Source organism: Choristoneura fumiferana, chromosome 3 (genome assembly GCF_025370935.1).
Source record: "Choristoneura fumiferana chromosome 3, NRCan_CFum_1, whole genome shotgun sequence".
Classification (NCBI taxonomy): Eukaryota; Metazoa; Arthropoda; class Insecta; order Lepidoptera; family Tortricidae; genus Choristoneura; species Choristoneura fumiferana.
The window spans coordinates 17,463,185-17,480,050 of NC_133474.1; the positions used below are offsets into that span (position 1 = coordinate 17,463,185).

The 16,866-nt window shown below is 36.0% G+C and overlaps 1 protein-coding gene and 1 long non-coding RNA gene across 2 annotated transcripts in view; one reads left to right on the plus strand and one right to left on the minus strand.

Moving 5' to 3' along the window:
• LOC141426815 (clavesin-1) overlaps positions 1-13,519 on the minus strand; it is a 29,663-nt gene extending 16,144 nt beyond the window's left edge. Inside the window, exons 1-2 of the mRNA XM_074086001.1 lie at positions 13,411-13,519; positions 6,718-6,955 (exon numbers count right to left, since the gene is read on the minus strand). Of these exons, the coding sequence (XP_073942102.1) occupies positions 6,718-6,945 (228 nt within the window). The 5' untranslated portion in view covers positions 6,946-6,955; positions 13,411-13,519. The remainder of the gene's footprint in view (positions 1-6,717; positions 6,956-13,410) is intronic.
• The window catches only part of LOC141426817 (uncharacterized), a 62,355-nt gene that overhangs the window by 5,529 nt on the left and 39,960 nt on the right, over positions 1-16,866 (plus strand). The window lies entirely within an intron of this gene.

Here is a 16,866-nt window from a genome sequence, read left to right on the forward strand (position 1 = left end):
AAGAAGGAGACCGGCTCAGCATTTACGTGAATTTACTTAACTGAATGCGCTATATCGGGTGTGGCCTGTAATATGAGCAAATAATTAAAACATAGATCATACTCGTCAAAATGAACAACATTAGTTCAGTGACTTTTGAAAATAATTAGTTTTTTAATTTTTATTGCACTTTAAAGTTTATTCGAAGAAGCAATGTAAAGCAAAATGGATGATGTTAGTAGCGTGACAGGCGATGTCAGTTGTGTTCTAGGATGGTGTACATTGATTGCAGTGTTTTAAAAGTCGCTGAACTACATTTTGACGAGTACGATCTATGTTTTAATTATTTGCTCGTATTACAGGCCACACCCGGTATAAACGCTCTTAATCAAAAGTATCTACATATATATCAATACAAAACATGGAAAGTAGCTATTTGATACTTGGATAGCCGAAAGTACAAATCAACCAAACATTTATTTGTTATTGTAGTCAAGTTAGGTTAATGACATGTGTTTTGTTAATCTTTTTTGCGGTTAGGTATAAGGGTTAGGTGATGAGATGACACACATTTGCGACTTCTGGACAGTTAGCACTAGTACCTTAGTTTCTTATTTCATTATTGCTTTGTTTGTCTTTTGATATCGAACATAAGAAACTGGACGAACAAACGCGTCTTCGAAAACAACCTATAATTTGTAACACTCTAAACAAAAGTAGCATACGATAAAATATAAATATAATAACATATAATAATAATAATAATCTTTTTGAATCAGAAATAGGTATGAAGATCTGCTAAAGAATTAAAGTAGCCCATCAAATTGTACACTTATGTAAGTGTCACTGGAGTGGCTGGACCCTAGTACCTATTGCAAGTACAATCACCGAAAAAACATGTATTATAAATGAATGTTTTACAAAAAAGTTCAAATCAGTCTGAAGACCGCGTCTTTAATACGGGAGGCCTACTCGTACTTCACCTCGTGATATGCATTTGCCACTCCAGAACCTTACAGGGCAAGTTAAATATCACCTTGTAATAATAATAACAAAATTAGCATCTTTATAGCGAAAGCTGAACCTGGAGTAGAAATCGCTGTTATAAACAAATTTCTTCAAAGGCTTGGGTCATTTTAACGGAAGTAATCGGCGCTAAAAATCTTTCGGAAGTACCTAATAGCCCATGCAGCATTAGTTTTCCAAGAGTACACATAAAGCTCTCAACGGTCCGTTACAGGTCATCATCATTGAGCTTAGGGGGCAATGGCGCATGACAGCGGACAACTACCCAATGCATCGTGGGGCGCAATGGTGATATAGTAATTACAGGGACCATATATAGCATTGTATGTTAGTTGTGGCGCATCGTGTTTATTTTTTTATATTTAAGCGCACATAACTGCATACTGTATGCGAGTGAAGGTTATTGATTCTTGCATGTGAACTTGTTTTGCCTTGGTTGTCTCCATGCTGATGTGTAGCAGCGCCGGCGCATCCGGCTCGTATCGACCGATAAAGAGTGTCCGCGCGCCCTTTGGACCGGTCCGTATTGTAATCTAATCTAACACAAACGCTGGTTCATTACAAATGCTTAATAATACACACTTATTGGATAATCACAAGTGTCTAATTAAGCATCCGGTATTTCCATTTGCTATAAGTAAATAAAATTTGTAATAAATGATATTGTAACGGATAACTCACGTCTTAAACCGAGTTTAGCTCGACATGTTTCGGGCTATTTCGTCGCTTGAGAGCGGTGGCGCGTAGTGTGCGTGTTGCGGCAGCCGCCGAGTCGCGTGCTCCTGAGAAGAAGGGCTACGAAATAGCCCGAAACATGTCGAGCTAAACTCGGTTTAAGACGTGAGTTATCCGTTACAACATCATTTAATATGAGTGAGTCTCACGGTAGTTTCATGTTCAAAATTTGTAATAGTAATTAATCATCATCATCATCATGTCAGCCGAAAGACGTCCACTGCTGGACATAGGCCTCCCTCCCCAAGGCTCTCCACTCAGACCAGTCTTGTGCTTTCCTCAACAACAGCTTAGCTTAATAGTCATTAATGATAAAGACTACTTAAATATAGAAACAAATTAAAGAGTTATTATAATCCATAAGGATAGTCGTTTTTATTTCCAATATTGAAAATAAAAAAATCGTATGTATAGCTATTCATTCATTTAAGTCATCGGCCGGCGTCATCGGAAACAGCGCTATGAGTATGAGTAACTAGTGGATTATAAAGTCATAGAAGCAGTTGGCATTGGATGCTGCAAACAATATTTATTCTGCAGGTCCTTGTGCCGGCACTGTTTGATTTACTAAACAAAAGTAAGGATAAACTGGTTATCGACATTATCCCGGAACAAGATTATGGTAACATCTTACGGTAACATGAAAGTATATGTACTCTTTTTAAGAAAATGTTGGCTCCTAATGTCATCGTTTAAGGATAGGTGGGCAGTTTTGTACGTTTCATTTAAAGAGTCCGATTTACAAAAAAAATGCAATGCGGTGAATGAAACTGAACCTAAAAATAATAATTACTTAAAAATTTAATATTTTTTTAAACCTTTAATCTATATCCAAAATTACTGTTCATTATAATAAAAAATAAATTTGCATTGTTTGGTAGTCCTACTTGTACCAGCATTTTTTTGCAAATCGTAGTCGCAAATGGAATGTACAAACTTTTTTGGAGTCGCTCCAACACAGAGTGGTAGAGATTAAATATTATTTTTCGGTAATTGTTAGCTTCTGGTGAATTGGTGGCTTCAGGATTTCCCATCATAAAATCCAGTCTAGCAATTTAGTCATACACCTACTATAATTTAAAACAACATTTCCCGGCCTTTTGAAAGCGTCTTAATTAGATACAAACGTTAGTGAGAGTTAGGCCAGCAAAGCAGTTTTACCTAGTCGTCCGTCTGGTTTACTTGTATATTCTATAAAATTGCTATGCAGAAGAAATCTAATATGCACTCTCTCGATATATGGTGCATGGCAATTAAATAAGATGGTGATAAGTGCACTTTGACATTACCCTGTTTAAACTATCTTGACGCTTCCGTCTCGTTGGGATGTTTCTATACGAAAACCTATCTCTCCATATAAATAGATAGATACAATGGGGCAACAGAGGTTAAATCATAGGAGATAGTGTGTTCAATGAAGCAATCTGATTGATGAGTACTGTCACGACGGTTTCATCTTCTTCTTCTTCTCTATAAATAAAAATAAATCGTAAAATGTTTTGCTAAGCGCAATACTCGGGAACGGCTGGACCGATTTCGCTAATTCTTTAATTTGTTGTGTTCGTTATTGTCAGGAGAAGGTTTTTATGGAAGAAAATTTAGAAAAATTACAACGGGGGCGAAGCCCCGGAAACAGCTAGTTCATAATATAAGGCTAATGGAATATTAATTATAAAATCCGACACATTCCTCTAAAACACTACAAAACTTATTCACTTAATTTAATAAGTGTTTATTTGTAGGAAGAGTGTCGGTTAAAAAAAACTTTTACAGATAGAAACCTACACCATCCCAGATTGACATATCCTGTGAAAGTGCAAAGTTCCCGCGGGGCACAGACAAAATTGCGGGCAACAACTAGTGGGTATTTATCATAAAAGATCTATTAATCCAGTATAGAGCAACGTGTTACAGAATCATTACTATTTGTGGTTTAGTTTCATAAACAAATAAGTAAATATCGCAGGTACTTAACAAAGGAACTGCACCTGCATTACAGACTACTGTCGTTTTTTACGAAAAATAGTTATTAGTTATGCAAGGCTGGAAAGTAACTGTTTGGCACGAGTGCTTACATTGAAAGCCGAGCAAGCGAAGGATTCTAGGATTGAACCACGAGCGCAGCGAGAGGTTCAAAAGAAGAATCCTGAGCGTATTCGAGGGTTTCAAAGGCACGAGATGCTAAACAACTTTACAGCCGAGCGAAACACACAATTTTTCACCTCACGATAGCGAGAAAAATGTAGATGGAAGAAAATGAATTGAACACTTATAAATCAGTTTCAGGTTATGCTAGCTAGCTTATGCCAATGGCTTCTTCTAAATCGCAGAATTCTCATCCCATGGTAATATAAAATACATCCACGTAATAAGTTCAGCTTTCTAGATCCAGGGTTTGGGTTGGACGTTGATAAGTGAGTTAGCCAGTATTTTTTACATTTAATTATGCAAGTAGCTAAACCTACTTAAAATTAAAATAATTATTACGTACTAGAAATGGTAATACACCTTGTTGGTGGTGACCTTTTTCCCTCCGGTAGGTGCGTTCTGAATTTGACCACATATCTATCTACCTATTTGTCGGTTATTTTTTGTGAACTAAGACGAAAAAAATTATGTAATGGAACAAAATGTAAATAAGTGTTATCTATTTTTTTTGTATTAATAAAATATAACAACAATACTTATCTAATAACAAGAATGAAAACACTAACGCATATAAATTAATGAAATAATGACAAACCACGTTTCAGAACGTGTCATTGTGCTTTTTTTCTCGGGTGTGTTTCCGAATCCCTTTTCATCATTTGATATCCTATTTTCTTCTTGTTTGTTCTGATTTTTTTTGTAATTATAGACGCATTTGGAATAATTTCAGTAAACTTAAATGAGCTATATTATTACTAAATAAATGTTTAGTAATAAGAATAAAATTACAGATTTAAATATTAATTCAACAATGTACCCGAATGTATACAACAAATCAACACTCTATCGTACTTACCATAAAGATGATTCTAAAGCAATATTGTGGCCAGATACGAGGTTGTGAAAGTAAGTGGTTGATATGTATTTTCAAGGCGGCACCCGTTCACGATAACATTCGAATTTCAAAAACTCTTTCCAGCCATGAGCGTAAAAAGTGACTTTCCACGCAGATTTCGAAGGATAAAGAGAGTTTTTTCGAGCTAGTGAGGTGAAAAAAATAATAATATTTAACACGCGCATATTATCTTCTGCAGGCCGCTAGTGAGATATAGAGGTAAATTAAAGTTAATATTGACGTTAGGCTGATTCCCACTCACAAAAAAGACAATAGCGGTATTATGCTATAAGTATTTTGTCATATTCAAGTGCAAATAGGGGCAACCAGTGGAAGGCATAAAGGAATTATAAATATAGGAGGATTCCTCGTATACCTACACCGCATCAAATTATCTCGTGTGTTGTTATTGCAATTCGTTGTTAATCCGCGGCTTATCGTGTAATAATGATTGTAGTGCTACGTTCACTAATTTTGAACATTAAAATATATCCTCTTTTAAACGGTACTAACAAGTAAGGTCTAGGACAAATTTCACGACCGCTAACGACTCCGAATTGTGGAGAATTACTCAACTCAACGTCATTACGGCAGTGAGGCGTTACGCAAAGTCGGTACTTTTGCAGCAAGGCCTGCTCGGCATACGAATATTAGTCAGTCAATCAGAACAGAACAACTATAACTATACCACGCGCCATATAAATCGGCCTAAAAGTTCATTAAGTACTTAATACTCAGTTTTGGCGCATTTTTGTGGTACTAGTCGTGGCAATGTACTTTTAGGCAAAGTTAGGCGGCGGAAGGTATAACAATGCTCCCCAATCTACTCGAGATCCTATGTTGTTCTTCTTCTTCGTGAGGGCTATTTGAAACACTCACATAGTGACCGTTTATGTTGAGAGGTCATCTTTCATTTAAATTGGAACAGGGATATTTGGAAATAATTTCGATCCGCATTAGCGATCCCTTCAAATAGCGAACCTACTGTGTTAAAAATAAAGTTGTGTTAAATACTTGTGATGTAACTACTTATAGATATCATTTAATAATATTGTAAATCTGTTAAAAGAAAATATACCTCGTTGAGTTTCTTGCCGGATTCTTCTCAATAGAGGTTTTTCGAACCGGTGGTAGATTTTTTTGTCATTCATAAGTGCTTGTTATAGCCTAAATTGAATAAAGATATTTTGACTTGACTTGACTTGACATTGCCGCAAGATAAACGAATTAGTTGTTTATTTCGAAATTAATCTATTTTACGGCTTTTATTAAGTATTTTATGTTTGCCTTCGTAATTATGACGAAATATTTAAATAACAATAGTTGAAGTAAATCAAGGATTCGACCTGCGCCCGCGTCCTTAATTCAAATAGCATTGGCATGCAATCGTTGTTAATCCGTATTAGACAAGTGTTATTTTTTATCAAGAATTCCGTAACCAAAATATCGTAAATGAAACCCGTTTCGTCGTGTCCATCTATCGCTCTGTCTGTATGTATGTTTTTTAAACCATGTCATTCATAAACTACGAAAAAATGCACATTAAAAAGAGTCCCCCTGTCCAAGCAAACAAGGGAGATCGAGATCGTACGGCAACTACTGACGTATACCTAGTGCCATCCACGAAGACGTGTGATTTTGTCAAATTAAATTAGACTTTAATAACATAGTAATAAGAACCACGGCACGCGTCCTAGTGAATGACTCTACCTATACTGTCTTAAGAATGCCGTCTTAAAAATGATTTAATGTGAAATTGGGCAGCAGCGCTCTCCATTCTATGAACTTTGTCTCTAACACAGCGTTGTGGAAGACACAGAGAAACCACCACAATATTTTCCCAAGAAAGTCGTCCTGAAGGGTTGCCAGTCTTCAACGACTACGTTCACTCTATCAAGAATATGTAACGCCTTAGAAGAGAAAAATCTACTCACAAGTGCGATAGCGCTCTCGGGATACCACTTGCAAGGTCTCAGGAAGATGGTGAGCAGTTCGTCGTCGTCGCCAAAGTGCAGGTCTTTGTTCTCTTTGAGCAGTTCGCGCAGACGCTCCAGGGCCTCGCGGACGCGCTCCGGCGTCTCGCGCAGCTCCTGCTCGGCCTGCGCGCGCGTCTCCGGCGACAGCTCCAGGCTGCGCTCCAAGCGGAACTCCGAGGAACTCATGTTCTATTAACTGTTGGCAAAGGTTAGAATGAATTTATGTAAAATCGTACTACTTATTGCTAGTCGTACTAGTTTTATAGGGTTCCGTACCTCGAAAACGACCGATTAACCGTAAGTATAACTATATAAAATTACGTTACTATCAATAAGTAACTTGAAAGATAGTAACTATAAGGTTCAGTACCTACCAAGTGAGGTAAAAATAGTAAGCGACAATACTAATTATGAAAAAATTCAAGTTAGAACATAAAGTAAACGGCGCAAGTCCTTTATTCGTCCTTTAAGACTATTTAAGAATCGAGATGACACCTATTTCAATAAACTTACTTCGCATAGGTACCTATGAGAGTACTTTTGTCGTCGATAAATACATGTATAGGAATGTGACAGCGCTAGGCTAAACCGTTGGTGGGGTCCTAATTTATACACCAAGGATGTAACGGATTTTTGGAAATGTATGTTCTCAATCTTATAACATACTTTAGAAATCTTACTACGGTTTACCTATTAAGTATGAAACGGATAGTCAAAGACTGCCAAACTTTGTAAGTCGACGTTGTTATTACTTAGTTGTCACACAATAGTCAATTTGTTTCATTGACTGCAGCGTAACTCATGTGATTTGTTCCGTAAATTTTCATCGGGTCGCAAAAAATGACCCCTTCCTGAGTAGGTAATTATACAATCTATGCACACAATGATTTTTAATCAAATGAACATTAACAAAAATAACAGGTGGAAAATACGCATCCAAATGCACAAATTAAAATTTACTGTTTTCGAAGTTACCTTTGAGTATTTGTGTGGGCTATAAAAGGTACAGTTTTCGCTTTGGTTGATTATGGGAATAACTTAAACTTGAGTAAAAAAACGATATATCAAAATATTGACATTTTGTCAGAAAATAATCGACAATACATCGTCCGTAGTTTAATTGGGAAATATGAAGATTTATTTTTGAATCCATGCAATATTTTTTAAAGAGCTTCGTTGTATTTTATATTAATTTAATTTTTATTTAAATTGGGAATGCACATAAGTTGAAATCCGCTGACTAGTGAGTGGTTGCTTTACGCGCCTTCAATTTTAAATTTATGCTAATGATAATTGTCACCTATTTAATAATAAATCTAATATAGACGTTTTCAACCGGTGTGCCACGGCACACCAGCGTGCCACGTATATTTTTAGATGTGCCGCGATTGCCGCGAAGTGTACGAGTATGCTGCATTGAAATCGTGATCATAGCTACATATTTTATGAGAAAATACTTAGTGCGAGAACAACTGACGCGTGGCGAGACCCTATTAATAAGCCTCCGCTGTCCGTTATGTTAGACATTTTATGGGTATACTGTATGGAACCCCCTACGCGCCAGTCCGACTCGCACTTGGTTATCTTTTACTGATGTGCCGTGAAACTTTGATGAACGAAAAGTGTGCCTTTAAAACCAAAAGGTTGAAAACGCCTGAGCTAATAGCAAGCACGTATGTATTTTTTTTACATACAAATATTTTGAGAATATTTTATGCAATTGCGCTTTGAGGCAAAATAAATCGAAATTCGAGATATTTTTTTTACATAAGTACATCGATATTTTTTAAAACTGTCGACGCGATATATATGGTTTTTTTTTCTCATTTGTCCCCTAGATTAACTTCAAGTTAGAATCTTATATCTAGCCAAAGTAAACTTCCTGGTGTTTGGCCATCGCACGACCTGACTCTGGCTAGCCATTGCCCGGCGACGCAAGGCAAGGCGAGTGAAGGCTTGTTGCGGATTCCGCGCACGCCGCGCCCGCGCACGTGGCCGCGCCGTTTAAAACAAATTCGTCTTCGGAAATAAACTAGCTTGATTTATGTCATTCGATTCTCATTATATGACAGTTTTTGTTATTTCAAGTGAGTTTTTTTTAATAATTAAAAATCAATCCCACCGGTAAGACCACGGAAAATCCCCACGTAACAAGGACCAAAATCGTTAGAGCCATTTCCGAGATACCCGAAATAAATAAATATGGCTACGAGGATTGCTCTTTTAATTCAGTTATATTATATATGTAACCTAAACTGTTCCCAAATGCATCGAGAGGACTTCAGTTTAGGTATGGTATTTATTTTTTAAAATAACTACTCCCATACACACAGCCATTATTGCGATGCAAACTACCTATTCTGTTTGTGTTATCCTAATTATAAAATTATTATTACTAAGTATATGCTTACAAGAAAAAGTTGGAACTACTACATTTAATATAAAAAAAAAACATTTATTTCAGACAATTAAATCCATAACTTGTTAGTAACGGGTTGACTTATAATACTAGGTATGTTAGTTAATCAAATCAAATATTCATTTAATTATAACCCATTCATTTAAAAATAATCATTAATATATAAATTAAATAAACTATATATTTATCTACATTATTTATATTTGGAAAATTCACTGAATTATCGACTCTATCTCATACATAAGGCAGTAGATTAGAAATGCAGTAATACAGTGTTTTTCAACCTGTGGGTGGCGAGGGGGCGAAGCCTCTTTAGGAGGGTCGCGAGGCCCCTAGTTGCTGGGAAAAATGTTAACTAATAATATTTGTCACAAAATAAAATACATGAAAAAAAAGCAACGGGTAGGGGGGGTCGCGAAATATTTCTTCATACTAAAGGGGTCATGTCATGAAAAAGGTTGAAAAACACTGTACTAATAGAATAGGTAGGTAATAGAGTAGGAACGTGCTTTGTAGGATAAGCCTTTGCTGACTAAAAATAGGGTTGATAGTTATTTTATTAACTAGTTCATTAATTTCGTAGATTTTTGTGGAAGTACTTAGTTTGTAATTAAGAGAACGATGGAAAATAAATTAGGTTATTTTTACTATTGTAGGTATTCCGGTAGGTAAGTACATTATGGAATCGGCTATTAGAGGGTCCACAAGTTAAAAAAAAACCTACAAATTTATTCACTTATCTATGTAAGTAGGTAAGTATCTAGTCTTTATTATAAAGTTGTTAAAGTACTCACGTAGAGCTAATTAACGATACACTGAGTAACATAATTGTTGATCACGATCAGAGTGATAAGATATAAGAATGTATATAAAATATAATATAAAATTCTCGGTTCAAAAATGTTTATGACCAAAGTCGTTCTAATCGAAACGGCTTGACCGATTTTTATGGTTTTTTTTTGTGTATATTCAGCATGTCTGAGAATTTGATGTAAACTATTTTTCATACTTCTACACGGACAGAGTCGCGGGCAACAGCTAGTGCACTATAATAGCCAAACACCCTATTAATACCCTTTAACTTAACATAGCCTAATGGGACCTAACTTTTTCAACAGACTTTTTTACTTACGCCCTAGACGTGGTTCACCAGCTTTGCTATTTTAGACATAGACATAACTTTATTTCGACATCAAACTTAAAATAATACATAATTTACAGAAAAGAAAAACATTTGATGATGTCGAAAAGAAACTGACTCAGCACTATGCTGCATAAGTATGTGCTGCCTACTACAGCGCTGATTTTCAGTTAACACCTTCATATCTTTGCACCTAATGTGTTGGACCGGAATCAGCACAAATAAGTTTGTGTCCAAAAAGTGTACAATAAATAGGTAATAATAAATTTACAGATTTAGGAAGAACAACAATAGCTTTATAATCAGTGATTAAATATGTAGAAACCAAACGCAAGTCTGATTAAAAGTCAAAATGAAGGTACTCCTGTTAGATTTTGGATATTATTTAAAAATTCTAAGATTCTTTTTTCAATTAACAATTTGTACTTTATACAGTCCATTCGGCCATTATTCTTAGTGTTAAAAGGTTTTTTATATAAAATACGCGATGGCCCACGAGGATATAGGATTGTGCGTCACGCAATTTTGCACTGTTTACAGAGTAAATATTTTTTATCCGATAGTAGGTGATGCACCTTCAAGCAAAAGCAATAAGTACCAACCTACGGATAATAAGTACAATGAGTAGCACGTCCTAACTTGCATTTACAATTCGAATACAGAGAAATTCGAAATTCAGATTAAGATTTAATTCTCGAAATTGGAATGAAATCTTAATCTGAAATCTAACTAGTGAACAGAGCACCAAAACGGAAGCCACTCAGTAAATGCCAATGCCTGAAATTCTACAGTCATGGCGCTGGTTTTCAGGGCAACTAAGAATTATGTAAAACGAATCTCCTGACAATGGCATGACTAGTTATAGATCTATTAGAGATAGGTCCAGCCAGGGATTTAAATCATCTGTTGCCTACGATACCTTTGTACGATTTAACTTCAATATACTTTTCGCAACTATATGACATTCAGATAATTCAATGCAAATACATATATAGTTGATTAATTACGACATTGTGTAGTGTAATGAATGTCCCTCCTAAAAATCAATACACCTGTATGCCGAGGATACCTACGGCATAAATTAAGCGGTGACAGGCAAGAGGTACCTACCTACATATATCTACGAATAAGTAGTGCCAGTTTAATTACATTTGTTATGATATGTGTAGTCTTTGTTTAATGTTTTTTGTATTAATCTATATAAATAAATTTATTGTAGGTATTATAAGTATGTATGTATGTAAACTCTTTATTGTACAAAAGAAAAGAAACAAAAAAACAATTGACAAACTTTGAGATACTTGTACAAAGACGGACTTATCCTTTTAAGGGATCTCTCTCTACCAGTGAATCTGTGAGTGGATGAAAGGAGCAGTCAGTTGGGGACCGACAATAAGTTTTACTTGCAGCGAAAATGGTAGCTTAAAAAATAGGTATTATATAGCATATCTAATACCTATTTGGAGAGGGGCTGTTTGGAGGAGGGGAGGGAGCTTTAATTCGATGCTCATAATATTATGTATGTATGTATGTAAATACTTTATTGTGCATAAAACACAAAAATAATACAAAAGAAAACAACAAAAAAAAAAGAGTACAAAGGCGAACTTATCCCTAAAAGGGATCTTTTCAAGCTAACCTAAACAGGTGACCAGAGGGCTGGCAGCTATATTGGGCAAAGGATTAGCCTTGCGATATAACGCGGGAATGCTGCCAGCCTTCTGGGCACAATGAACAGCGACGGTGACCTAGGAGGGATTTTTTATTTATAGGTTAGGCTAGGTTATATATTTTTGTACATAGTCATATTTTTAAATGTTTAATGTATTGTGTTTTATTGCTTTTTGTTATAAATAAATATATACCTAAACAGGGAAGGAAAACTTAAAGAAAGGCAAACAGTAATTTAAGCACAGTGAGAAGAAAGGAATAGGTATATAACATATAAATAAATACACTTAAGTACACTTAATATTATCACAGAATAAGTAATAGTATACGGTTACAATTAAAAAAACCGACACAAACACATTAAATCCTACTCACTCCGACAATTTTGAAGAATTTAATGAATGATACCTCGTATGTTGATTCGTCCAGCCGTTAAGGCTACATGCAGAGAGGACCGAGAAATAGACATATGCATACATATTGGTACATACATACGTACATACGCTAGAAAAACATAACCCCGCTTCGGGCAGTGGGGTAAAAAGAGAGTCATGCTAGTTTAGAGTTTAGATCACGGGTCGGCAATAGGCGGACCGCCGAAGCCTAGCCTCGGACCGCCAAGTGTCTTTGAATATAGGTATATACCTTCCTACTTAGCTACTTATTTTGAATAGTATACGTTACATATTTGCATATAAATAAATAATACTTTAGCACAAAAAAATCTGGACCTTGATAAAATTTTAAACAACATTCTCGGACTCTACCCTGGTTTAGATAAAAAATATTTACCAAAATGTAGTATCTTGGCTAGGTCTCTACGTATATCTAGTAAGCTACCTGCCTATTGAAATCTTCTACTTGTTTATACTCCACATTAACGACACGGTATTATCACGCTTTGATTTCGCGACTAAAAATTACATTAGTAGCCAATTTAAAGTGGGTAGACACTAGTAGATATGTACAATTTGCCTATGCTGGTATCTTTGTGTTTTGCTACAAATTTATCTGTAATCATCAGTTCACTAAACTCTGCACGAGCAGACGCGCTCATATTACCTACTTACTTGCTAGTGCCACTATTGCTCCATTTGCACTTTTTTTAATTTTAAGCTGCATCGATACCACATTATCTCGGCCACGATAGTAAACACTGTTGCTAGACAAAAAAAAACGTAACCAAGCAATTGCTTTTTGTAAATTACCTACGAAGAATTATAACAAAAATCGTTACCGGATGAGATGCACTTTCAATGAATTACTCAAGTTTTTAAATTAAAGTACCTATTAAAAAATATATAGAAATTACACAAACAGTAACTAATGAGCACGACACAGAAGCATTCGCGAACTGGTGCAGTTGCGCTCCAATTTGTTCACATTAAATGAATAAACAATGTGAAAATCGCTCACTAACCTCGCTCAACTCGCGTAGAGGAAACTCGTGCGCCGGTGAAAATGACAAGGGGGCGGGAAATCGATCGTGCGGCGAGTGAGAGGCGCTCGCGAGTGTGCGCGCGCGCGCCTCCGCGCCCGTTATATACGCGCGATAAGGCGCGGGGCTTTGTGAACACATAAAGACCAAGGGGTGCAAGTTTAAATGGAAACAAACAAGTCTGAGGTTTTATGTTAAAGAAAAAAAGGGGCACTTATTCTCAGAATGTCATTTATCTTTCATCGAAGTCAAGCGCTATCTTATTAATGTTTTTTTTATAATCATCAGCCCTTAATGTCGCTCGGAGTTTGCTCCTATCATTAGTCACCATGTGGTCACTACAGCTGTATATCCATTCCGTCGCCTCCTAAAGTTATAATAGGTACAGATCCAATTAAGTAGGTATTGATCAGTGATTATGGTTAGTAATTGTGCACGAGTTACTTAGGTGTTTAGTTTACAGCTCCGGTCTGCTCCTCCCTATGCAGGCCAGTCAAATTTTACATTAAAGTCACAAAACGTGATGTTTGCTTGCAAAATTTAGTCTTACACTATCCAAAGGGGTATAAAACTTAACATTTATTTGTTTATTTATTTTATTTATTTCTAATAACATACCAAAAATGCGGATTTTTATCACAGTTTTCTAGTTTAAGGGTTTTTTGCAAGATTTGACTGGCCTGATTGATGTTAAGTATACATAATATGTTTTTTACTTATTTTCCATCAGAATCTAACCTATGGTCTCAAAAAATTTCACACAATGCCCTATTTTTGTCGCCGCAGCCTCTGCTTTTATCGATAGAGCACAGATGCACACAATCACAAGTGCAAGTGCGACATAGGTATCAAAACTGTTTAACGATTTTGATGAAATTTGGTATGTGAGGATTTTGGGGGCGAAAAATCGATGTAACTTTGTCTCATCTCTGAAAAAACGCGTCTTTCTGAGTTTTAGTCCGAGTGAAGCTCGGTTGCCCAGTACTTTTATAACAAACCTAATTTGAATGCACTGAAAAGTCGCCATTGACAAACTTAACCCTAAGAACTTGAACCCTAGGCAAATGCTACGTTTAATTTGCAACATAATTATTTTCAAAATGCGTTAACAATCTAATTAGGTCGCAAATTGTAATTAGGGATACCTAGGTACATGTAAGCTAAGCAATACAAGTATACAGCTAATAAATACGAGTAAGCCTGCGCGATAGTAAAAGATGCAGCCATCAAGATACCGTCACTTTACGTTTCTTCACTTTTATGTGGCAACAGTAAAGTATTATGTGACACCGATTTCAACGGACGACATAGAAAATTAAGCCCACGACGTTAATTGTGTATTAAATGTGTTAAAACAATTATTATTGTTATCACACGTACTCCTGCTCCTGCATTTTTTTTTTCTATTTAGGTATTAAACCTAGATATATACCTATTCATACAAGTACCTAGCGTAGTAATACAACAATCCTTTTGTTTGTATAAAGTGTAGGTGTAACTATACCAGCATTTAGAAAAACACTTTAGGTGCCCTTAAATCCTTATTCCAATTCAAAGAACGCTAGAAGCAATAAATGTTGTAATCGATTTATTTTTGGACAGCTGCCATCAGCCGTACCTACTTCTACGAGTTTTGTGCAAAAACATTGTCGTCAGGAGTCGTCAGGCTTTGTGCATGAGCTAAAAATAAACTACTGAAAGGAATATATAACTCCCAAATTTTGGGATTGGAATTTTTAGACCTCCCTATTGCTTCGCTTTTGTCTGAATAGAATAGGTACTTATAACATCGTACCTACCTTCGGTTGTACAAGGGCATAATTGTGTAAAAATCGAAAAATGAGTTCCCTATGTATCTACTTGCTTATGGATAACTATTTATTTGTTGTTTATCTGAAATAAATATATTAGTACCTGGGCGACCGAGCTTTGCTCGGGCTGAAACTCAGTAACAAGCGTTTTCCCAGAGATAAGACCAAGCTAAATCGATTTTTCATCCCCAAAAACCCCTAAATACCAAATTTCATCGAAATCGTTGGAGCTGTTTAGCCTATAGAAAAGATTATGTATTTCATGTTTTACTTGTCTTGAATCACGCTGAGTCGCTCGCGATGGACAAGGTAGGTAAAATAAAGCTGTAGCATGGCCAGGGGGCGACCCAACCACCACTTTGTTGTCGGTCCGTCTATCGTCTGTCAAGAACTTTTTTCTCAGGATTGCGTGGAGATATCAAGCTGAAATTAGTATCAAATACTTAGGTCTGCTACCCCTTAGAGCAGACTTTTTCAACCGGTGTGCCGCGTATATTTTCAGGTGGTGTGCCGCGATTGCCGCAAAGTGTATGAAATCATGAATAGCTATTTTTAACCGACTTCAAAAAAGGAGAAGGTTAGCAATTCGTTTGTGTTTTATTTATTATCATTATTATTATTTTTTATGTTGTAACCTCAGAACTCCGTCATTAAAATTTGTAAACCGATATGTTTTCTTTCGTATAGGAATACCTTCAATGGTCCCATTGTCACCAAGTCAAGATCTGATAATGGGATCCTAGGAAAATCGAGGGCAAACCTCAAATTTTATAGGCACACCTACGGCGATTTTGGCATTTTTAGTATTAAGATGAGCATTTACATTCAGTATCATTTGGTATCCTGGACCTGATGAAGAAGACCGTGATGACCAATGGAACTCGTCAAAGCTAAGTAATGCTCGCTCGTCTATAAACGATCATGATTAATATACCTCGATAAGCGACTTAGAAGAAGCTTTAAGTTAATGATTCTTTGGAACTGATCTGATGCTCAAGCCAGAAGGTAGACAACGGAACTCTGTTATAAAACAAAGCAACTAAGTCGTGTTTGGGCTTAATAGAATCGTTGTGAGATGTACTTTGGCTACGAATCACTAAAAAGTGAGAAATAAAGAAAAATTTTAACAAAAAAGTAAAACCGACTCCAAAAAAAATAACAAAAAATTTAACCGACTACAAAACCCTTGAAAATATTAATAATACTAGCTCGAAGTCGTGACTCACCACGACCCAGCAGGAGGGATTGAAACCCATATATAGTATGTAAAAGAGGTAGACAACTATTGTCCCACTCCTGCTGGCTCGTGCTGAGGCTCCGACTTCGAGCTAGTACCTACGTACCTAGAAAAATATTTTCAAGGGTTTTGTAGTCGGTTCCATTTTTTGTTTTTTTTTTTTGAAGTGGGTTTTACTTTTTTGTTAAAAAAATTCTGTACTTATGAAAATCATCATTTGGTGAAGTGAAACTGATGATGAAGACCACATTTGACCATTGGAGTTACTAAGAGTATTTCACGGGTTGAATTTCAATTACTTGAATACAGTTGCTAAGCAATTTATGCTCATCTTAATGCATATGGTGAAATGGAACGGGTGGTGAAGGTGAAGCACCAGGACTCCTCAAT